Genomic DNA, 26,402 nt, shown 5'->3' on the forward strand with positions numbered 1-26,402 from the left:
CCCCCCCCGAGACCAATCAAACAGCTATCTTCGTGCCTTCAATTTTGCCATGACATATTCCAGGGGTGTAGAGAGCGAAAGTAAGCGTAACCCCTGGATATCGAGGATGGTGGTGCCCAAGGGACATGTCTCGGACCTCCCCATTTCTTGGACATGATCATCAATGACATGCCATAGACGGATGTACTATATCCCTCTCCTATTTATTCTCCATGACATCAATAAGTCCATATAGCACCATCGGCTTCCCTCTATAACGTACTCTCCGCATAAACTTGTAGGTACAGTTGTAAACATCTATATATGGGACAGGGAAGTAATTATTGCATGCGTGCGGTGATGTGTATCATTTCTATTTATAGACCTCCGCCACCATATAGCGCGCTGATTGCTTACCGCCAATAGCGACCTAATTACGCTAGTGCCCATGCGCATAGGAATTTAGACCCGGGAAATATACAACGTATCTAAAGAAATCGAGTACCATCGACTGAAATAGCTATATAGTAAGTATCACAAACTTATGAATGAACTCTAAATAACACAGATTGATATCTCTAAAGCTCCTAATACTGAATATTGGAAAATCTAGCCGACTTCAAAAGTTAACAGCGGCACGTACGTGAACAAACAGAACTGGGATGTTTACGGATACAATATTAATGGTTTGTACATTCGTCTACTTAGTTAATATGAAGTCACAAATCTTAAGCGATAATTCTTACTTTAACGTGATTATCTTACTGGTGAACGTGTACAGTATTTCTCCCCCACGTAAAAGGATAAAATGGGACAGAGACCTATACAACCATACGTCTATATTTACATTTTCTCTGCATCCTTCCATTGTAATGTATTGCGAAGGCAAATGTTGTTATGAGACTATAACACCATTTGCTTTTGTAACGTCACCAATCTCTATTGTGACGTCATCAATTTCATTGTTGTCAACACTTGATTTGCTGTTCAAATACTGTTTGAAATAACTAAATAAAGCATAACTACTCTATCAAAATGTAAACATAAATAATGAATATTTTAGCAAATATTGTTATGGTCCTATAACACACATTTCTATTGCTGAAAAACTTACAAAAAGCCCTTCCAGGCTTATTAAGTTTGTCATCCACAGCAATGTGTGTTTTAGGACCTTAACAACATTTGCTAAAACATTAACTGCTTAATTGAATGGTGTATTAAAATTGTCTTTATAAATTACCAGTCATTATCAACATTTATATTTTTAGAACGTTCTTTATGCCAAAAATCTTTGGTCGATTCCAAAGATGTGTACTAATAATTCGATCAGTCACAGTGGGACAGGGTGGTCTGGTCGGTAAAATGTAAAAAACAAAAGTATGTCTTCCCCACCCGACCATATTATTTTCGTAAGAAAGGGAAAACTAATTAATTCTACCTTAATTACACACAAGACGCGGATGTCTGGGTTACCCCGACCAGAGACATATACAGTATATGTAGTATTAATATATATACGTCTCTGCCCGACCGACCGACCAGCTGATCGATCGAGTCAGTGCTCCCTCAACAAGCAAGAAGGGCCCAGCGATCTTTACATTTTGTATTTCAATATTATAAATTGCTTGAAAGTCAGTTTATTACGTGAATCCGAGTGAAGATAAGATGTAATTAGAAGTATACATAGTCTCATATGAAGTTGACATTTAATGAAATAGCTTTAAATTTGTGTTTTGTCTAAGACATTCATATTTTCAGTTTTCAATATTGCCGCAAATTTCGCGCCAGCCAGTCAAAATCCAACATCCGATTCTGTCAAACGTTCTTCTGGGTTGTAGTGGGGAGAACTCTGATGTCAAGCGCTTTGTTGATAGCGAAAGAAAATGGTGGCCGTTTCGTTGTAGGGCTACAACAATTATAACGGTAGGTACCTTTTTACAGCTTTCAGCTCTATCATGTGTAAACATATATTTTTTCAGTAAAAATTCTGGATCTATTTGAATTTATGCACCATAAATAAAGGTCAAAATTTGTAGGATTATGGAATTATTTGAGTAAAATCGTGTATGATAGTTGTCAAAATATCAACAACATGGGATTTCACGTGTGATTTTGAACCAAAACAAACGTTTATTTTTTTATGAAAGACCGAAAATCGGACACTAATACAAGTTAAATACATAAATTACTATAGTTAATTACAGATGAGTACTTAGATATCGCAGAGCATCAATAAACGTTTACAAATAATGGCTGTTTATCGCAGACCAATATTGGGTCATCTGTCAAATATTGTAAACCTGATTAACAGCTGATGATTGGTCTTGATACTGTATAATAGCTATAGTCTGGCTACAAGTCTGTATGGAAAACAGTGCATGCCATAGGGACATCCAACTGTAACTGTAACAATTATGAATCTGTGTCTTCATTATTCTCATTGTATGGAATGTATTGTGCGTAAATATACAATGTATTTAGTTGATATATGATCAGAGACATGAATGGGCCTAGTTTTATCAATATTTTGTTCTCTTGATTTTTTTTTTATACATTTAAGAAATACACTGTATGTATAAAAAATGTATTTGATTCTTCATTATTTTACAGTACAGTTTCAAATATTAATATATGATTTTACTATCATTTCAGATTGTTCACTTTGGAAGTATTACGAGAAATAAATCAAAGGAGAAATGGAAGCAGCTGGATACTTTGAACCACTCAAACTTTTCATCAGTTTGGAAGAGCTTTTACGTGTGGAGTGCATTCAAACATTTGATGAACTTCTAGAATTCTGTAGATGTGAAGAAAAAGTTGATATAGTGATACTGATGCAGCAGTTGCTTTTCAATGTTCATTTGGATCAATACAGCAGCACAGGAGTAGAAATCGTAGATTTCTGGAGGGCCCTGGAGTTGTTACGATTACAGCACGCATTTGTTCCAAATGGTGTATTAATTTACAATAAGTTATATTTCCAAAATCCCTCTGACCAAGCTCAGGATTGGATCAGTCAGGAAATGGTGAAGCCACATGTAAGAATGATGAAGGAGAAGCTGAAATTCACAGATGTGCAGATCATAAATGGTCTAAGAATCCTTCGTGAAAGAGGTATATATTTGTATTTGTTTATAGTCCAGTCTGCGACGTTAGGCACTAGTCCGATGCCCACGACTAGTAAATTTAAGTCTGGACTAGTATTGAAAATATTTAACTAGTCCGACTGGACTAGTGGCAATTTAAATTTTCCTCCAAAATAATGGAAATATTGTTCATTATATAACATTTTGCACAATCAAGCTTGTCACAAGTTTTAATCCCATCGGAAAATATGGTATTCGTTGAGGCGTTCGAAATTGAAGCATTTCGATGAGCGAGACTGGGTTCCGGATTTTAGTAGTTACCGAAAATTCCTTCCGGTTTATAACCACGTGAAACCAACCATGGAGATGTTGCTAAGCTGGAGAAAAGGTTTAAAACCAGCTAAGCCTGTCCGTGAACCGACAGAAAAAGATGCTCTAACAAGAAAGCAAAATTTACTGTTCTGGCTAGTGCTTAACGGCTCAATGAAAACAACAGTAATACTGTATTAGAGATAAATGGCGATCACGTTTCGTGCTCTGTTTCTAAAGTTATTGAGAAACATTTTGTTTTGATTTCTAATAATTTTCCAATTTAGATCACAATTTACACTTCATGCTGTTAAAAAGACCAGTCTGTAATTTGGACTAGCAAATTTACAGTCGGGCTATTAAAATTCTGGGTTTACTAGTCCAATTGACTAGTGAGGAAAAAAGTTAACGTCACAGACTGATAGTCATTGTTGAATGCAGAATTCATTCAGATTTTTTGAACTTATACAGCAAAACAAATTATTTCATCGTAATCTACATTGTACATGTACTTGCAATTGGCTACTCCAGGTAGCATGTCCTAGTTTTCCTTTACAGTATAGTCCCTCAGCAGTGCTATATCTGATGGAACTGAAGATTTGTACCTGATCCATCACTCAGTGTATGCATCGCATTGTCCACTGCTTATATCAATTATCTCCTGTAATCTTTCACCTACATCCATGTACAAATTGCCAAATTTTGTAAGCAAGTATTATATAATGTATCTCTTGGGATGGCAAAATGTCACATATTAAAATCTGGGTCCATGTCTATAGGTATATACAAAGTGTCAAAACTGCTGTCAGGAGTGATATTTCTGACAAGGAAAATAAATCAGTATTGATCCATGATTTTGGATGGTATTTGGGTACCTGAAATTATTTTTAAAATATGTAGTTACTCATACCCAAACAACAACTGTACGCTGTTCCAGCTCTAATTGCCGACCTAATAAATTTTATTGGTTTTTCAGTCATTGTTATGGATTGATTAGCCGTTTAATTGTTCAAAGTGTACATATAGTTTGCTATGCATTTTATTAGCATTGGCTCGTGGTCAGTAAGAGTTTTATATGAAGATAGTAGCTAAGTAGCCGTAGATAGTTGTGATTATGATACAGATAATGGGATCTGTAAATGTTCAATTAGTTTGAACTGGTGACAGTGGAAATTTAGAACAGAGTAACACCGGTGACCATCAGTTGAGTTTGGATTACTTAAAACTAGTGTCCTAGTAAGGATGGTTTAGAAATGTAACACTGGTGGCAGCACTACTGTAAATTATGTTGGTTATTCCATAAACATTTAGGTGGATCAAATGATTTACTTCAATGTGTCGCTTGAGCCTGCTCAACACAAAAACTAGGAATGCAGGGATTTTTTGATATGTGTATTTATTTTACATGAATAAAAAATGATATATTTGGTGCCATTCATACTTTATTAAAACAATACCATATTTTAAACATTCATAGAGGTAATCAGGAGATTTTCTTCACAATAAGAATAGATAAAATAAAAAATTTGAATCCAATGTTTTTCCTACCTACCTACCCTATTTTTTTTTGGAGCCGAAACAGGAAACACACATATATTTTTATTTAACCAAAGATGAACCACCAACATTTTTTGCATTCTTTTTTTCCCCACAAAAATCTGGGTCATTCTGATGTCGATTGATGACATCTGGAATACAATTAAAAAGTAGGCAGAATTACATTGACCTTTCGGGCCGGTGCTTTTGTTCATGACATCATAAATAATCAATATCATGACCTGTCGGGGCCACTGACATGATGTCATTAACAATTATCATCCTGCAAGCTTCATATGCAAATGAGAAATTTGCAGATTGTATATCGTGGTTGTACCATGCAGTCATCGCAAATTGTTTTGAATGACCAATCGCCATATGCATGTTACATCTCAAATTAATTAGAATTAGAGTTACCTACTTATTTCCACTGAAGTCACTCAGGATGGAGGACCTTTTATATACACAGTATTTCTGTATTAACTGTTCCTGGTCCCCGATACTTCAGAGTCTGGATGTATTCTTAGAAACTGGGGACAAGATGTCAAGTTTCTGTCGTGTATTCATGTGTCAAGTTATGTATTATAAGAATTGATAATATAAAGAATTCCCAAATTAACTTTAAGCCAGGAAATTGTATTACAGTAATATTTCTCACTGCCACTATATATAGGTTTCCTCATTCCCAACTCATTGGATAGATCTGCTGGGAGATAGTGAACAGTTTTGGGGACCCACTATAGTAGATAGATCTGCTGGGAGTTAGTAAACAGTTTTGGGGACCCACTATAGTGGATAGACCTGCTGGGAGTTAGTAAACAGTTTTGGGGACCCACTGTAGTGGATAAACCTGCTGGGAGTTGGTAAACAGTTTTGGGGATCCACTATTGTGGATAAACCTGCTGGGAGATAGTAAACAGTTTTGGGGACCCACTATAGTGGATAGACCTGCTGGGAGTTAGTAAACAGTTTTGGGGACCCACTATAGTGGATAGACCTGCTGGGAGTTAGTAAACAGTTTTGGGGACCCACTATAGTGGATAGATCTGCTGGGAGTTAGTAAACAGTTTTGGGGACCCACTATAGTGGATAGATCTGCTGGGAGTTAGTAAACAGTTTTGGGGACCCACTATAGTGGATAGATCTGCTGGGAGTTAGTAAACAGTTTTGGGGACCCACTATAGTGGATAGATCTGCTGGGAGTTAGTAAACAGTTTTGGGGACCCACTATAGTGGATAGATCTGCTGGGAGTTAGTAAACAGTTTTGGGGACCCACTATAGTGGATAGATCTGCTGGGAGTTAGTAAACAGTTTTGGGGACCCACTATAGTGGATAGATCTGCTGGGAGTTAGTAAACAGTTTTGGGGACCCACTATAGTGGATAGATCTGCTGGGAGTTAGTAAACAGTTTTGGGGACCCACTATAGTGGATAGATCTGCTGGGAGTTAGTAAACAGTTTTGGGGACCCACTATAGTGGATAGATCTGCTGGGAGTTAGTAAACAGTTTTGGGGACCCACTATAGTGGATAGATCTGCTGGGAGTTAGTAAACAGTTTTGGGGACCCACTATAGTGGATAGATCTGCTGGGAGTTAGTAAACAGTTTTGGGGACCCACTATAGTGGATAGATCTGCTGGGAGTTAGTAAACAGTTTTGGGGACCCACTATAGTGGATAGATCTGCTGGGAGTTAGTAAACAGTTTTGGGGACCCACTATAGTGGATAGATCTGCTGGGAGTTAGTAAACAGTTTTGGGGACCCACTATAGTGGATAGATCTGCTGGGAGTTAGTAAACAGTTTTGGGGACCCACTATAGTGGATAGATCTGCTGGGAGTTAGTAAACAGTTTTGGGGACCCACTATAGTGGATAGATCTGCTGGGAGTTAGTAAACAGTTTTGGGGACCCACTATAGTGGATAGATCTGCTGGGAGTTAGTAAACAGTTTTGGGGACCCACTATAGTGGATAGATCTGTTGGGAGTTAGTAAACAGTTTTGGTGACCCACTATAGTGGATAGATCTGCTGGGAGTTGGTAAACCGTTTTGGGGACCCACTATAGTGGATAGATCTGCTGTGAGTTAGTAAACAGTTTTGGGGACCCACTATAGTGGAAAGAGCTGCTGGGAGTTAGTAAACAGTTTTGGGGACCCACTATAGTGGATAACACCCTGGACGTTTCATGATTGGTCAATCTTCTGATTATGACGTCAAGTAACAATCCTTTGTGTTATCTTCCATTTTGATGTCATAGTTCATGTCGAATGTATCCCTGGTTGGAAACAGGGATAATGTATTCCAAAAGAGAAACAGATGGTTTTCTAGCTAGAGGTAATGTCTGAAATTAAAGTTGTGGAAGAAAAAGGTCTCAACTCATGATGGTTGGTTTTCATGGTTATTTGATTCTGGTTAGTTCATTTTCACATTGTAAAGGACACTCGATAAACCTTGTGTCTTTATAACTATACAATTTGAAGATTAACGAACTCAAGATGTAGATAATTATAGCATCACTTGTTTGGGAACTTTTGGTTATAAAGTTTTATACAGATTATTTTCAGGTACACATTGTATATATATATATTCAAGTTTATAATAAATTGAGTGAAGTAATGAATTGATCACTAAAAATGTATTAATGAAGCAACAAAAATATATATCAAGATAAGAAAAAAAGAAAAGAAAAAGAATATGTACACAAATTTAAAAACAATAAATTTAAACTGGTTTTTTTCTATAACACATTTTTTAAAAAGAAATAATTAAAACAATAATAATGTATGTTATCTCCATATTTAGGTTGCATTTACATTATAACTGTGTAATTGTACGTGTATTTATTTTATGTGAGTTGATAAATATAGATTTAAAATAATTAATAAATGGATACATATTTACACAGGAATATTAATTTATCAAAATGTTAATATTCCAGATGAGGAGATCACGTTTATTTGTCTGCTGAACACCTTGGTCCCTACAGAGAATGCTGTTTTGAATGTGTACGTCGGAATGGGGAAATATGCCTTCTCCGCAGATATCAGACTTGTCCTCCGCAACTGCTATGATATCTGTAAGTTTTACATCACCTTCCTAATTATATTAGGTTTATCAGTGTAGAAGGTTTATCAGTGTAGAAGGATACATTTGTTAACAGATGATATTTACGTGAAAACAATGATAGACAGTAATTCCATAGAACCACAATTGTGTTTATACCATACTACTGGTAACTAAGCTGCATCATCAAGCAGATCAAGAGGTGTTAGACACTGGCTTACAATGTATATTGTAATTATAATTAAGTAAATTGCAAGTGACTCAAATCCTTTGTTGAGCCATTTGTGATATTTAGTGATACGACAGAAAATGTTTCAGGGTTGGGTCATCATTTTACCTATAATTAGGTATTACCTGATATCTGATGACATTTTCTATCACCTAATAAAATAAAAAATGTAATGATATATCAATTAAATATCTTAAATTTTAGGATTGATATAAAGATGTTTGGTTAATTTCTTAAGAAATAAGTTATATATACAATAATGTATATGTTTTTTATGAAATAAGATCACTCTGTTTGCCACATCAATTGGTTAGAGATTATATTTACCAGGGTATTACAGATTGGATAAGTAAGGTTTACTAGATATATATATATGTATGATTATTTGTAAATTTACCATTTTCAGATCACGGTGAGCCGACCCAAGAACAGTTTGAGCTAGAATGGAACCGGATCAAAGGTACTGGCATAGGTCAGTTTCTTTGGAGGTCATGATTACTCTCACTGAGACATTACATGTGTAGGAAATAATCACACACTCTCAAAGGGGAAAGTTCACTAAAATCATAATCATAAACATATTGATACAATAACATATTGACACCATAATATAAATTTGCACACTTTAAATACCTTGGTGTGTTGAATTTTGAGGGTCTAAAATTAAAAGCAAATTTTTTCTTTTTTCTTTAAGAAATTCAGAGTAACATCATGTAGATATATTAAGATACAAAACAGACATGTTGACATAAATATATGAATGTATTCTAACTCTTATTTACCACAAACAAGCAGGTTTGGAGATTTAACATTAAATATAACAACCCTCAATCTGATTAAAATCATCTGTTACATGGCTCTGCAGTAATTTGTTTGTTAATTGTTAAACGATATCACATTTATAACGTGACAATATAAATGACATCAAAATCACCGGAATGTTGTTACATTCATAGTGCTATGATTGCATTTTGATTCTGGTAGTTCATTTAAGACAAGTTCAGTGATAATGTGTTTATGTTACCAAAGTGTTTTGCATGTACAAGTATAACGCAAGGTAGTTTATCTCTTAACTTATTGATTGTATTCTTTATTTATTACAGAAATTTTCTGTAATGAAATCATCCTTTTTCGTAGATTGAACAAGTTGAAAAGTTTTCTTGATATCAACAAACCATTTAATTAAAAAATAATTTTAAGCATGATTTTCATTTTGTTAAATAATATAATTGTGTTTTTATCCTTCTTTATTCCCCACTTTAGAGCACTTAATGGAACAGGTAGAGATAGAGAAGACTAGAGCTGACAGGACAGAAACTGAGGCCCTGAATAGGGAAGCAGTGCTTCAGGAGGAGATGAGGAGGACAGAAACTGAGGCCCTGAATAGGGAGGCAGTGCTTCAGGAGGAGATGAGGAGGGCAGAGGAGGAGAAACTGGAGGCTTTAAACAGGGAGACAACACTTCAGGAGGAGAAGAAGAGGGCAGAGGAGGAGAAGAAGAGGGCAGAGGAGGAGAAGAAGAGGGCAGAGGAGGAGATGATTGAGGCCTTGAACAGGGAGACAACACTTAAGGTGAAGAAGAGGAGGGCAGAGGAGGAGAAGAGGAGGGCAGAGGAGGAGAAGAGGACGGCAGAGGAGGAGAAGATGGAGACATTGAACAGGGAGACAAAACTTAAGGAGGAGAAGAGGAGGGCGGAGGAGGAGAAGAGGAGGGCAGAGGAGGAGAAGAGGAGGGCAGAGGAGGAGAAGAGGAGGGCAGAGGAGGAGAAACTGGAGGCATTGAACAGGGAGACAAAGCTTAAGGAGGAGAAGAGGAGGGCAGAGGAGGAGAAGAGGAGGGCAGAGGAGGAGAAACTGGAGGCTTTGAACAGGGAGACAAAGCTTCAGAAGGAGAAGAAGAGGGTGGAGAAGGAGAAACTTCAGGCCATGAGGGATTTCAACAATGCTATTGAAGTCAGGAATGAGGCTATTGATGAAATCATACAAGTCCTTAATAGGGAAGAAGTGCTAAAGAAGGAGAAGGAGGCAGAGAGGGAGAAAGCTGAAGCAAAGAGGGTGAAAGCTGAAGCAGAGAGGGTGAAAGCTGAAGCAGAGAGGTTCAGAGCTGAAATGTTAGAAAAGGAGATGGCAAAAATGACAGCACTTTTTGAGAAGGAGAAGAAACAGCTTTTATTACAGATGCAACAAATGGCTGGATTAGTGCGAGCGTGATCTACTTCTGGTGTGAGAGATTGGTATGGTTGTTGTTCCTTCAGTGTCTGGGTTGATTTTACTGTACTGTGTATCAAGTGACTGGGTATGTGTGTCGGTAAACTACTCGCCTTGTATTGTTGGGAGTTGTTTGAGAGGGAGTTGTTTTAGAAGGACTTATTTGAGAGGGAGCGTGAGAAAGTGTTACATGAGGAAGTGTGCTCATCAATTCATTGGTTATAAATGTGATAAGAATGATAGCCAGTATGTCTGTGATTCTCATTAATTATTGTTTGGTGATGCAATTTTCACCTATACAATTTGGTGTACAACTTTCTGAAATGTATATACATCTTAAAGTATGACAGCTAATATTAAAGATAATGACATTCTATTTATATTTAAAGTGCTTTTTTTGTGTTTAAGAAGTAAAATACTTTTTCTGTAAAGGGATTTGCAACTAAAACTCTTTTGGATTGATCAATCTTAATTTGAATGTGTAAGTTTTTTGTTGTTTTGGATATAATGAAGACAAATTTAAGTTTTGAAAGTGACAATTTCTTGTGGTAAAAGTTTGAAATCTTGTATTCTATTTTGAAGTGGTCTAGATCTTAAACAAACAATGAATGTCTTTATTGTCTTATTTATGACTTGTACTAATCTTATGGCAGCAGTTCTGATCTGTAAAAGGAGAGGACAACTCAGGCGTTTAGGTACAAGTATAACTTTAATAGTGCTTATCTTGTTTTCATGTTTGTATGTTTGTAAATTTGTATTGAAAACACGATGTTAAAATTATGTTTGACTTGATATGGTAATTGACTACTATTTAATTTGAATACTGTGAAATCATTATTTTTCTGGTGGGGGGGTATTTCCATCAATTTTGTGGGTTATTACACATTAGATATAAAGCAATTATCAGTTTGAGAAGGTACTGTAATCCACAAATTCATGTACCCACGTAATTGTGTATTGTTGGAAAACCACAAAAATGTCTGATTACACAGTATATTTCTGATATTATTGCTGGCCTCCATTGTCTGTTACCACAAATCATGTAGTGCTATATTGTTAGAATAATTGATGTGCTATTATTGAATGTATAATGTTAATCTATTATAAAACATGTTTACACTGAACAAGCCAGTACCTGGTATTGACATATGGTACAGTGTAGTTTGATATAAACTGTTTTTCAAAAAAATTTAAAAACAAAGAAATTGTTTCGTTTTTCTTCAGGACTTTTGTTTATGTTTTGTTTATGTCTTCTGAGATCTATGTATAAGATTTATTTACGACAAAAATGGGTACGTACTGTAATTTGAAACATTTGTGTCCTTTTAAAAAAGGATTTCCTACTGTCTATTTAACTTTCCTGTTCTTCTTCTTCCAGAAATATGTTTGCTCTATAAAGAACATGTAACATTTGCAAAAAGAATTGAATGTATATCAGATGTACCGGTTTCTGCTTTGATGATGTTTTAGTAGTTGTATAAGATCTGTTGAAGACACAAGGAAATCATCCATTATATAATATATAAAAATATCATAGAACCACAATCATTTGAACAACATCCTTCATCTATCCTCAATATACTAAGGCAGCAGCAATTAGCCGTACATCTTGTTATTGTACGGCACCATTTAGTTATTGAGTTTATTAAGTATTCAGGCAGCCAAACCAGAATTTAAAAAAATACATCTAATTTTAGGAGAGAAGCTATTTTTTAACAAGAAGGACCTTAGCTGGTTGTTTGATGTTGTTTTGACGTAGTAAAATCACCCTGGAGTGACCTCTGTTAGTTACCTGTATTAGTCTGTAAGTGATCGAGTTCATTCAGTGTACAGGCGGCCAAACCAGAATTTAAATTGAAGACAGGATTTTAGGAGAGATGCTTTTTTGACGAATAAAGACCTTAGCTGGTTGTTTGATGTTTTGATATAATAAAATCACTGTGGAGTGATCTCTAGATCTGTTAAATACCTGTACTTGTTTGTATTAGTACATGTTTATATTGTTAACATGTTTTTCTTCTCTACATTTTAAATGTGAAGTATTTATACTGATGAAACTTTTTTTATGCAAGTAATTGAAATTTAAAAAAAATAATAGATTTTTCTTATATTTTACAAGATCCTTTTACACATAAAATTATTTTTAGCTGGTCTAGATTTGTAATGATTTTTATTGGCAGACAGTACCAAAAGTTCATGTAATGTACAAATGTACTTGTGGTCCATTTAACAACAGATTACAACCTTTAATTGTAAATATGATTGAATTGATTTTAAAGGATCTTTTAAGAATATATAATTGAATACAGATGTTTTCATCATTGTACTTAGTAGATTTGTACCGTTTATTTTCTTTACTGTTTTTTCTTCTCTGAATTGTTTGTTTCGTGCACATGGTTTTTTCCTTCAGACTAACTTGTGTCTTATTTCTTACAAAGTGCTCTTCTGTGTATTGACTGCAATATTGCATATTAATTATATGTACCATAACTTTTATATTACATGTGTACTGTTAGATAATAAACCATCAGAAGTCTTCGATAGGGGAAATAACCCTTGATATATTTTGCAAAAATATCACACCAGTAATGTATATTGTAAATAGTTTGAAAATGATTTATTGGTGTAGATGGAATTGTGAAGTGTACTCAATCCATAAATATAGATTATTAAATATAAAGTGCTGTATACTGTTGTTTTCTGTTTATATCATTTAATCACTCTGACTTGATGGTGTGCGTCTTGATTTTAATTACCATACCAGGTCTGGATATAATCTAAAATACGATGTGACCGGGTGCCAATAGCCATTGTGTTCTAACTATACATTTAAATGATTTTAGCTCATTTGGCACAAAGTTGAGCTTATGGTATGGTGTGTTGTCCTTTCTCCATCATCCATCTCTAAACTTATTCTTTGATCGAGTCCTTAAGAACTTGATGACCTAGGGCCATGATATTTGGTCAGTATATAGATACCTGTGATGGAGTGCTGTAAAGTTTCCTCAAATAAATGACTTTGACCTACTTTCAAGGTCATATGGGTCAAATATGTATAAATAAATAAATATACAAGTTCTGCCCAGAGTGACGATACTTCGCCCGTAGGTACCTGGCACGAGGTACTATAAACTTTCCTCAAATAAATGACATTGAGATTGATTGACCAAATTAAGTGAGGGAGTTATTACCAATTTAAACTGCACAAATTATAACATTTTAAATATCTCCCAATCAGGAGTTTCTTCAGGATTTCATTGCTTTGATAAATGCTGAAACTGTGTTGAAGGCTACACCCATTTAACACATGTAGTTTCCTTATTCTGAATTGTACGCGCTTGTCATGTGTGCGTTATTTTGCTGAAAATTTGCCTGTATTATGTAGAAGTGAAGAACACAAAAAAAAGTTGTAATACGGTTCACAACAGATAATCTGATTATATTATTCTGTTACATGGCTCCGCCTGAACATCGTTCAGGCGTATTTCGAAGTTAACGAAGCCATGTAACAGATGATTTTAATCAGATTGCACAACAGACAACAGATGCTGTGTTGTCGCCTATCTGGCCTGTTATAATATATATCTAATCTGTTGGTGAAGATAATCGGAGGAGAAAAAGATAAATTAAAACCAAAAAACTGTAAATCCACAGCCCTGATCCCCCACAAAAATGGTTAAAATGATGATACATTGCAATGTTTGTTTAAATTTGTTAAAATCATTTCAGGGACAAGGTGTCGCAATTTTCATAATCTTCCGACCATAATGTGATTGTTAATTGGAAAAAGAAAGGTAATGTCTTGCTTAAAATGATGTGTTTCTTTTTTCATAAAATCTTTTGAGAAGTAGTTGTAATAAGGAAACAATTGTCTACAATACCAACGAACTAGATCAAAACAAATTCCCAGTAGTCAAAATATGACGAAACATAAATTAAAAGGAGAAAAAAGCTCTGCCAAAAACGGCAGAAACAAAAAAAAATGAAAGAGGACATGATGAAATGTTCAAAAGTGGAGAAGGCGGATCACACATAATAGACGACCGCAACGGAGATCAATATATTTGTTCAGTCTATTTGGTGATTGAGTGATCATTATCCAATTACGAAGTCTTCAATAGGGAAAATAACTTATCTACATTTTGCAAAAGAAAATGATAAAGTTTTCTCATCAATTTACCTTGACCTACTCTCAAGGTCACAAGGGTCAAATATGTTAAAAACTTCACACAATAATATCCTCAGAACCATGTGGACTAGAGTCATGATACTTGAGTATGTTATGTAGACCAGCAGTGCGAATCGTTTCCTTAAGTAAAGTAATGAGGTCAAAGGTCAACTTTAAGTGCTAGTCGGGGGGTCAAACGTCAACATGGGTTAAAAACTTTAACAATCTTCTTCTCAAGTTCCATAAGGCCCAGGGTCATGATATTTGGCCATTAGGTACATGGCATGCAGTACCATAAAGCCTCTTCATTAAAATGACCTTGACCTAGTTTCAAGGTCACAGGGGTCAAATATACTAAAAACTTCAAACAAGGATATCCTAAGAAGCATGTGGTTAGATACTTGGGAATGTTATGTAGACCAGCTGTGAATCGTTTTCTTTATTACAGTAATGAGGTCAAATGTCAGCTTGAAGTGCTGGCCGAAGTCAAAGGTAGAGTTTAGCATACATGGATTGTAAATTTGAAATAACATGCAATTTCAGGTAATGTTTTAATGTGGCTTAATAATTGTGCTTTGTGGAATACCCCCTATAGAAGATTTCCTTTTTCAAAATACTTGGGAAATAAATGAAATTTACCTGAAATTGCATGTTATTTCAAATTTACAATCCAAGTATTCATACCACACAATGGATTTCAAAACAAGACGATGATATTTTTGTTTTGAAATCCATTGTGTGGTATGAATAGAAGTGCATGTCGCAGCCGATTCTTTAGGAAATGAGAAAAATATAAACCCAGTAATCGTCGGCCGTTTTCCCTACATGTTGGAAGATTCGGGAACATATCGTGTCCAACGTCATGAACCATTAAACAAACATAACATTCTGGCCCCATTTGCTCAAAGGTTGGTTAGAATTAAACAATGGTTAGGGAAAATATTAAAGATGGGACAGATATGATTGATGTGTTATGAGGAATCATTTTGCTCTGAAAGACCCTGTTTCTTACTCAACATGAATTTTTCACTAACCACTGGTTAAATCTTTGAAAAATTGTTACAAATAATGTTCAACATGGATTAAGGACCAGGAGAAGTAGCGACAGTTTCGTAAACCCCCCCCCCCCCCCCCACACACACACACACACAGACCTGACCCATGATGACATGAAAATTTATTTGTTACAGCTATATTTGGTGTTCAGATTAATTTTACATGTTCTAAGCCCCTAAAACATGTAAACTTGCTCTGAACACCGTAGGTTATGTCCAAATATAGCTGTAACAAATTTTCAGGGCCCTGTGACCTGACCATTCCATCCTCGGACCTCTCCTTTTCTTGGATATGATCATCAATAACATTCTAAATATGCAAATGATTGCAATCTCTACAAAGTCATAAGAGAAGGGTACAGCAACAAGTAACAGAACTGGCTGATTGAGAACAAAGTGGTGTATGGAATTCCTACCAGACAAGTGAGGGCAGCACAGGGAGGATGACACCAGGACCAATTAATCAATATGTACAAATTTCCCGTGACATAGTAGACATCTAAGTCAAACATTAACTTATCTCTTTTCCTATCGCGTTCCAGACTGATTTTCAAAATTCTCTACCTTCACTTTCATGCACTTCGTTGAATAACTTATTGGAATACATGTTTGTAAAGTTATTTAAATGGTTCTTTATGCATCTTTTACTACTCAATCTACACTCGTCCTGTAACCTATCTGATGTAGTGTGTAGATACAAAACACTCACTTATTAATTAGTCATAGCTCGACAAAGGGACCAGTCGGTCTTGAAACGTTGCGACACGTTTTATACGTTCATTGTTTGTGTAGAAAGTGAAAATTTGATATCAGGGTTTTTTTCGGAACAATTTCTTGAAGACATTTATTTCTATTTCTTCCTTTTACTTAAATAACACTTATGAGTCCTTAATAGTCGAAATGAACAAGATAATGTAAAAATGTATACTATACTTCGTATTTCTGCATCGACTTACGACATTTTAGTATATACTTGTTTACATCGTATTTCCAGTGACTTCATTAAAATTAGATAAAGCGGTGTACATCAGTGGGTGATGGTCACGGTTGAGAAGAATAGAAGTGCATTTCAATCAAAGTACACAAAACGTAAAATAAATATACCTCTGAAGAATAAAAACGTAAATTATCAGTTTCTAAACTTCATAAAATGGTGAACACTTTACCATTCAATTATGGAATACCTCAAACTATAATTGTTTGGTATTATTTCTATATTCTTAACAGTCGTATAACTTCTGTTTATAGTATGAATTATGGTATTCATCATTCTGTCAAAGAGGTTTATAATCCCTTGCACAGGCTAAAATCATCTAAAGCTATGGTACTAGACGGAACCCAAAATGAGATGCATACAGCTTATGGTGCCGATCTTTCATACACTGTTAGTATTTTATTAGCTCACCTGCCCGAAAGGCAAGTGAGCGATTATATGCCATAGTGGATCTTCCGTCAACTTTTTCTTAAACTGTTCTTTTGTCCTGAACGGCATAATGGATTTTGATAAAATTTGGCGCTTGTGATAGCGCGGATCTGATGCCGACTTTAGAGTGCTTCTTCACTGAAATACAATGCCGAAGGCACCCAGTACAGCATTCCGCCTAGTCACATTATACTGACTCAACAGGTGAACCCCGGCCGCCTGCGTGGAAGTCCGGAGTGTTAACCACTCGACCAATCCGCCCATAAAGAAGTATTGCAATGGGTGCAACATATTTATTTTGGTCCCTTTTGTGTCCGCAAATCCCCAATTCTGTAGGGGGTTACCTAATTAGTCGCCTCTTACGATACATGCACTGGGTAACAGCAGGTATGTTCTTTTCTCGAACCCCGACATGAAGGTGTGGCTTCTATAGTGATGATGGGTATTGCCTATTGGCCATGGTCTCCTATAGTTGAGGTGATTATTAAATGGCTTTGTAATTTCGATGTGTTTGTATTGTATTTTTGTAAATTGTCGGATGTTGTTGATATGAATTATGATAGTCGTATTTTATATTGATTTCAATGGTTGGACACAAAGGGACCTGAGCTAGATTTGGACCTAAACTGGGGTGTTCTGGGTAGTATTTACATTTTAGGGGTTAGGTCCAAGATGAGGTGTTCAGAGACGTACATGGATTTACACGCCTCTGTCCCAGGTCAGAGTATTTTTGCACTTTCAGGGGTTAACATATGAACATCTCAATTTATGTCCAAATATAGCTGTGACAAATTCTCGTGTATATCTTTCCTGACATTGATAAGTCCATATATAGCACCGTCGGCTTCTTTCTATACTATCCGCATAAACTTATAGGTACAGTTACGTCGAATGTGTGACTGGATTTTTATTGGTGTTATATATGCAGTTTAAAATAAAATCCTAAGTTTAAATCCATCAATTACGCTTTCAACACTGTTGTCCTTCGATCGAATACATGTGCATGTGTGCATATGCATGCATGCGTGCGGATGATGTGTGCCATTTCTATTTATAGACCTCAGCCACCATAGCGATCCTAGTTACGCTAGTGACCATGCGCATAGGAATTTAGTCCCGGGAAAAATACAGCGTATCGATACACTAATTAAAGCTGCATATCTTCAGCATCAACATCTAAATGGTTTGTACAGTCGTTAGTTTATTGTAGTCACAAATCTTAAATCGATAATTCTTACTTTAACGCGGTTATCTTACTCAGAGACGTATTATACGTCTCTGTCTTACTGGTGGACTTGTACAGTATTTCGCCCACACGTAATAGTATAAAATGGGACAGAGACGTATATAAAACCATATACGTCTTTGAATAGTGTATTAAAATTATCTTTATAAATTACGAGTCAATCAGCATTTATATTTTTAGAACGTTCTTTATGCCAAATATCGGTCGATTCCAGATGTGTTAATTCGATCAGTCACTGCGGGACAGGATGGTCTGGTAGGTAAAATGTTCAGAAAATAAGTTTAAGAATAAGTTCTTTACTTAGCTGTCTGTCAAAAATTATGGAAAGGTGTGTTTTTAAGTATATTTTTAACTTTGCAAGAGAGAATGATATTTTTTATAAATACCAATCTGGGTTCCTTCCCGCTCATTCTGCCGTTTACCATTTGATAGAACTGTACCATAACACTGTCACTGCTGCTGATAGAAAAGATTATTCTTGTATTGTATTCTGTGACATTTCAACGGCATTTGACAGTCTGGCATAGAGGTCTACTCTTTAAACTTCGTCAGTATGGCATAGGGGGTGAACTGCTATCTTGGGTGTCAAATTATTTAAGCAACATACAACAATCTGTTACATATGGCAATAGCGTCTCATCACTAAAACCAGTTACAGCAGGGGTTCCCCATGGTTCTGTACTTGGACCCCAGTTATTTCTCTGACCTTGATCCCATGGAAACTCATCTCTTCAGAAATCTTCCTCCGATCTTTATGAAATTGAACAAGCATTGAATCATGATTTACTATGTCTTCAGAACTGGTCCGCCCAATGTCTTATGAAATTGAATCCTGCAAAGACTGAAGCGATCCTTTTTTCTTCTAGAAATGTCCCTAATAACCAAACTTGGTATGCAACAATGAATCTATCGAGTTCACTGACTCGCATCGTCATTTAGGGGTCACTCTTAGTGGTAACTACAAATGGGCTGACCACGTAAACCAATTAATAAAATCTTCTCAAAAAGTTACAGCTTTAAAAAACTTAAATACAAAGTAAGTAAATCTACTTTTAATACTCTCTATATATAATTTATTCGACCTGTGCTAGAATATGCTTCATGCGTTTGGGACGGCTGCTCCGAACATTTGTCCGTCTCCCTGGAAAAAGTACAAGTTAGGGTCGTCTCCGGTTTTACGACCATTGCTTCACGTGAGGCATTATATTTAGAAACTGGATGGAAACCACTTAATTAAACAGAGAAGAGAAGAGCAGAAACTGTGTACTTTTTATAATATTCACAATAAACGTGCCCCAGCTTACTTAGAACACCTAATCCCAACAAGCAGACGTGATTTAAACAGGGAGTTAAGAAACCCAGACAATTATCAAGCATCCCGTTGTCGTCTTGACATTACAAAAAACATTTTGTTCCGTCGTCTATAGAATAGAATAATTTAGATAACGACATAAAGTCCGGTGTTTCTCTTCAGACTTTTAAGAGTAAAATTTCTCTTGTACCTCCATCTGTGCCTTGTTAAATCGCTATCTTTCTGTACTACATGGCCGTATAAGGCATCGTTGTAGTGGTTTACGGTCAGATTTATTTAGAGTAGGAATTTGTCGTTCCCCAAATTGTTTGTGCGATGCCGGTGTGGAATATCAAATTTTGTTATTCAAAGACGTGTCTTATTTGATACCTTACGCGATTTGAATGTAGATTTTAATCTAGAAACTATTTTGTGGGGAAATAGTGACACTTACTCCTACGAAACAAACATCAATATAGTTAAATCGGTACAGACGTTTTTTTTAATACAAAAGCGTTTTGATACTACCTGAACGAACCTTTTACCATCGGCACCGAATCTGCTCACTCCTGACTTCTTTTCCCGTCTTTCATCTACTTTCTCTTCCAATCCCCCTTTACTTTTTGTGATAAAGTTGATTTAGACAAAAAAAAAATCTACCATTTTATTATTTTTGTTAATTTATCTCTGTGTACATAGTACGTCACGTGATGTAAATGTAAATACGCTTTATCCTCGGGTTACCGGTTTCCGCGCACTTAAGAAGCACCCGCGATTTCGTACTCATATCGGCAGAACACCGTTGAAATTACGGAAGACTGTCATAAACATGTATACAATCTACTAAAGGAAACAAAAAACTAGCAATATAAAACTGTATTTAAAAAAAATCAGAACAAACATTTTTTAGCAAATTTCTCCCGTCGGAAGTAGTCGTCATAATTATATTTCCGTGTGTCTATTTTGATTTAGTGTTCAAAGAAAGATAACTCGAATACACTAAAAAGAAATTCTCTACAGTGACCTGCAAGAACAAAAGCTTCGTTTGGAATAAAAAATATATCTTTGATCGTCAAATTAAATATCAAAACAACTTTTTTTAAATTTCACCTTTTTAATTTATTTTTCAAGATGTCAAATTAAACGAATTCATGTATTTTTTTAAAATTATTTATTATATTTATTTAGTTATGATATAGAATCTGTTATTTTTTTCTTTCTGCAGTCTTATATCGGTTTTGGTTGATGGTAAGTTATTTCTCATTTTGTTCTGTTTCAAATTGGTGAAAATTGAAGGTTCATTGCATTACAAGTTTTACGTTTCATTGAAAACACTGTTTATCGATATAAGAATGTCTCCTTGGCTCTTCGGAAGTGGAAAAAAATCGTCGAGGAGATGTGGCCTCTTTTGCAAACGACATTTTCGTACGTTTGTCAGACTACAAAAAAGACTGGTTCATGAATGAAATATATCACCGTTTTTTCAGGTATGGGTTAATTTTGAGCAAGATGAAAAGAGCATTAAGCAAAACTGCATATTTATGCGTGTTTTTTAATCGGTGATTAAATCTTAAGTTTTCCGGACGAACTTCCGGTAATTTTTTTGTCAGTGTGTCCAGCAGGTCACGTAGTTACGAGATATAGCTTGATAAAATGTCTGCGCGGAAATACATAACGCGCGGAAACTGGTGTCTAGACGATATTCGTGTGGAGAAGAGCTGGTAAGTTGTTAGAACTTGTCTGTTTCGACAATAAAATATGTTTAAATAAAATAATATAAAATAAGTATGTCTTCTCCACCTGATCATGTTATTTTCGTAAGAAAGGGAAAACTAATCAATTCTACCTTTTTTACACACAATAAAGACGCGGATTCCTGGGTGATCAGCTGATCGATCGAGTCGGTGCTCCCTAGCTCTTTACAATTTGTATTTCAATATTATAAATTGCATTGGAAGTCAGCTTATTGCGTGAATCTGAGTGAAAACAATGTGTCATTAGAACTATACATCGTCTCATATTAAGTTGACAGTCAATAAATAGCTTTAAATCTGTGTTTTTTTCTATGACATTCATATTTTCAGTTTTCAATATTGCCGCAAATTTCGCGCCAGCCAGTCAAAATCCGCCATCCGACTCTGTCAAACGTTCTTCTGAGTTGCAGTGGGGAAGAACTCTGATGCCAAGCGCTTACTTGACAGCGAAAGGTAAAATGGTGGACGCCTTGTAGGAATATATACAACACTTATTACGGTAGGTACCTATTTACAGCTTTCAGCTCTATACTGTGTAAATATATATTTTTTTAGTTAAAATTCTGGATCTATTTGAATTTATGCGTCATATATAAAGGTCAAAGTTTTAGGATTATGGAATTATTTGCCGAAATCGTGTATGACAGTTGTCAAAATATCAACAACATGGGATTACACGTGTGATTTTGAACCAAAACAAACGTTTATTTTTTTATGAAAGACCGAAAATCGGACACTAATACAAGTTAAATACATAAATTACTATAGTTAATTACAGATGAGTACTTTAGATATCGCAGAGCATCAATAAACGTTTACAAATAATGACAGTTTATCGAAGACCAATATTGGGTCATCTGTCAAATATTGTAAACCTGATTAACAGCTGATGATTGGTCTTGATACTGTATGATAGTCCTGCTACAAGTCTGTATGGAAAGCAACGCATTCCATAGGGACATCCAACTGTAACTGTAACATTTATGAATCTGTGTCTTCATTATTTTCATTGCTTGGAATGTTTTGTGTGTAAATATATTTAGTTGATATATGATCAGAGACATGAATGGGTATGTAGTTTTATCAATATTTTGTTCTCTTGAAATGTTTTTTTTTATACATTTAAGAAATACACTGTATGTATAAAAAATGTATTTGATTCTTCATTATTTCACAGTACAGTTACAAATATTAATGTATGATTTTACTATCATTTCAGATTGTTCACTTTGGAAGTATTACGAGAAATAAATTAAAGGAAAAATGGAAGCAGCTGGATACTTTGAGCCACTCAAACTTTTCATCAGTTTGGAAGAGCTTTTACATGTGGAGTGCATTCAAACATTTGATGAACTTCTAGAATTCTGTAGATGTGAAGTAAAAATTGATATAGTGATACTGATGCAGCAGTTGCTTTTCAATGTTCATTTGGATCAATACAGCAGCACAGGAGTAGAAGTCGCAGATTTCTGGAGGGCCCTGGAATTGTTTGGATTACAGCACGCATTTGTCCCAAATGGTGTATTAATTTACAATAAGTTATATTTCCAAAATCCCTCTGACCAAGCGCAGGATTGGATCAGTCAGGAAATGGTGAAGCCACATGTTAGAATGATGAAGGAGAAGCTGAAATTCACAGATGTGCAGATCAAAAATGGTCTAAGAATCCTTCGTGAAAGAGGTATATATTTGTATTTGTTTATAATCATCGTTGAATGCAGAATTCATTCAAATTTTTTGAACTTATACAGCAAAACAAATTATTTCATCGTAATCTACGTTGTACATATACATGCAATTGGCTACTCCAGGTAGCATATCCTAGTTTTCCTTTACAGTATAGTCCCTCAGCAGTGCTATATGTAATGGAACTGAAGATTTGTACCTGATCCATCACTCAGTGTATACATCACATTGTCCACTGCTTATATCAATTATCTCCTGTAATCTTTCACCTACATCCATGTACAAATTGCCAAATTTTGTAAGCAAGTATATATGGCAAAATGTCCCATATTAAAATCTAGGTCCATGTCTATAGGTATATAAAAAGTGTCAAAACTGCTGCCAGGAGTGATATTTCTGACATTGAAGGAAAATTATTCAGTTTTGATCCATACTTTTGGATGGTATTTGGGTACCTGAAATTCTTTTTAATATATGTAGTTACTCATACCCAAACAACAACTGTACGCTGTTCCAGCTCTAATTGCTTGCAATATGTATACTCTGTCTTGTTTCAAACAAATACTGTACAACCTTTTTTTTTTATTATTCAAAATATAAAGTTTATCTCTCATATACCTTCCTTTATAGTTTGAAAACCTAAATAGAAAGAAACACAATAATTTTGTATACATATTTTGGTTCATCTACACATAAGTCAGCCGTTGAACAGTACCATCGCATTTAGGTTTGCATTCTATCCTGTTACTGTGCTCATCACTTTGAGCAGTTATATTTCCTATACTTTAATTTGTCACTTATGTTTTTATTTTTCCAAAAATGGTAAAATTAAAGCATACATTATAACAATGTTTATTCTTGTTCATTAACTATGTTTGTATGTAACAAACCATTGTTATATATATGATTATGGCCTTATAGGGCTCCTCTTGCTGCTCCGATTGTGAAATATACAGCTTTGTTTAATTAGAAGCTTTTCATGTCGCATTACATAATGTCTGAGCTAATTTGATTTAGGGGATAACCCTACTGTATTTTGAGATTTGGGGTAGTATATACATTTTGACGTCATAGTTCATGTCGAATGTACCCCGGGTTGGAAACAGGGATAATGTATTCCCAAAGAGAAACAGATGGTTTTTCTAGCTAAATACAATGTCTGAAAGTTGTGGAAGAAAAAGGTCCCCAATTCATGATGGTTGAGAATTGGTTTTCATGTTTATTTGATTCTGGTTATAGTTCATTTTCACATTGTAAAGGACACTCGATAAACCTTGTGTCTTTATAAATATACAATTTGAAAATTAACTAATCATATTTAACTCAAGTTGTAGATAAACATGATAATTATAGCCAAGCATCATTTGTTTGGGAACTTTTGGTTATAAAGTTTACAGATTATTTTCAGGTACACATTGCAGATATATTTTGAAGTTTATATTAAATTGAGTAAAGTAATGAATTGATTGCTAGAAATTTATTAATGAAGCAACAAAAATATGTATCAAGATAAGAAAAAAATAAAATAATGAATATGTACATAAATTTTAATAATAAAAAAATAAACAGTTTTTTTCCATAACACACTTACATGTATTTTTAAAAAGAAATAATTAAAAACAATAATAATGCATGTATTCTCCATATTTAGGTTGTATTTATATCATAACTGTGTAGTTGTATGTGTATTCATTTTATATGAGTTGATAAATATGGTTTTAAAATAATAAATAAATGGATACATATTTACACAGGTATATTGATCTATCAAAATGTTAATATTCCAGATGAGGAGATCACGTTTATTTGTCTGCTGAACACCTTGGTCCCTACAGAGAATGCTGTTTTGAATGTGTACGTCGGAATGGGGAAATATGCCTTCTCCGCAGATATCAGACTTGTCCTCCGCAACTGCTATGATATCTGTAAGTTTTACATCACCTTCCTAATTATATTAGGTTTATCAGTGTAGAAGGTTTATCAGTGTAGAAGGATACATTTGCTAACAGATGATCTTTACGTGAAAACAATGATAGACAGTAATTCTACCATGCTACAGGTAACTAAGCTGCATCATGAAGCAGAGTGCAGATCTAGAGGTGTTAGACAGAGGCTTATATTGTAGTTATAATCAAATTTGCAAGTGACCCAAATCTTTTGTTGAGTCATGTTTGATATTTAGTGATATGACAGAGAATGTTTCAGACTTGGGTCATCATTTTACCCAGATATTTGGCAATATAATCATGATCAGGTCTTACCTGATTTTTGATGACATTTTCTGTCACCTTATTAAAATAAAATGTATAATGATATATAAATTAAATATATTTAATTTGAAATAAGATTACCCAGTTTGCCAAATCAAATGGTTAAAGATAATATTTATTACAGGTTGGAGTAGTAAGGTTTACTAGATATAGTGGTTTGATTATTTGTAAATTTACCATTTTCAGATCACGGTGAGCCGACCCAAGAACAGTTTGAGCTAGAATGGAACCGGATCAAAGGTACTGGAATAGGTCAGTTTCTTTAGAGGTCATGATTACTCTCACCGAGACATAATTACACACTCTCAAAGGGCAAAGTTCACTAATCATAATTACAAACATATTGACACCATAATATAAATTTGCACACTTTAAATACCTTGGTGTGTTGAATTTTGAGGGTCTAAAACTGAAAGCATTTTTTTCTTTTCTTTTTTCTTTAAGAAATTTAGAGTAACATCATGTAGATAAGATACAAAACAGACCTGTTGACATAAATATATGAATGTATTTTGACACTTATTTGCCACGAACAAGCAGGTTTGGAGATTTAACATAAAATATAACAACCCTTGAAGTAATTTGTCTGTTAATTATTAAACGATGTCACATTTATAACGTGACAATATAAATGACATCAAAATCACTGGAATGTTGTTACATTCATTCAAGGCAGGTTCAGTGATGTGTGTATGTTAAGTGTGTAAGTGTTTAACGTGAGGTAGTTTATCTCTAAACTTATTGATGGTATTGTTAAATTATTACAGAAATTTTCTGTCCTTTTTCGTAGATTTAACCAGTTGAAAGTTTTTTGATATTAACAAACCATATATTTAAATAATAACTTTAAGCATGATTTTCATTTTGATAAATAATATAATTGTGTTTTTATCCTTCTTTATTCCCCACTTTAGAGCACTTAATGGAACAGGTAGAGATAGAGAAGACTAGAGCTGACAGGACAGAAACTGAGGCCCTGAATAGGGAGGCAGTGCTTCAGGAGGAGATGAGGAGGGCAGAAACTGAGGCCCTGAATAGGGAGGCAGTGCTTCAGGAGGAGATGAGGAGGGCAGAAACTGAGGCCCTGAATAGGGAGACA

General features: G+C 34.9%; 1 protein-coding gene across 5 annotated transcripts in view; it reads left to right on the forward strand.

Moving 5' to 3' along the window:
* The first annotated feature begins 1,851 nt into the window (after positions 1-1,851).
* LOC110467086 (golgin subfamily A member 6-like protein 6) overlaps positions 1,852-26,402 on the forward strand; it is a 27,835-nt gene continuing 3,284 nt past the window's right edge. Inside the window, exons 1-6 of one of the 5 annotated variants that reach the window (XM_021523998.1) lie at positions 1,852-1,902; positions 2,632-3,093; positions 7,850-7,987; positions 8,610-8,675; positions 9,467-9,525; positions 9,580-10,092. In XM_021523998.1, coding sequence (XP_021379673.1) covers positions 2,676-3,093; positions 7,850-7,987; positions 8,610-8,675; positions 9,467-9,525; positions 9,580-10,092 — 1,194 coding nt within the window. In that variant the 5' untranslated portion in view covers positions 1,852-1,902; positions 2,632-2,675. Of the gene's footprint in view, positions 1,903-2,631; positions 3,094-7,849; positions 7,988-8,609; positions 8,676-9,466; positions 10,093-26,402 lie in introns of all 5 variants that reach the window. The other 4 variants (XM_021523999.1, XM_021523994.1, XM_021523997.1 and 1 more) reach the window with 4 other exon arrangements.

Source organism: Mizuhopecten yessoensis, unplaced genomic scaffold (genome assembly GCF_002113885.1).
Source record: "Mizuhopecten yessoensis strain PY_sf001 unplaced genomic scaffold, ASM211388v2 scaffold11159, whole genome shotgun sequence".
NCBI lineage: Eukaryota > Metazoa > Mollusca > Bivalvia > Pectinida > Pectinidae > Mizuhopecten > Mizuhopecten yessoensis.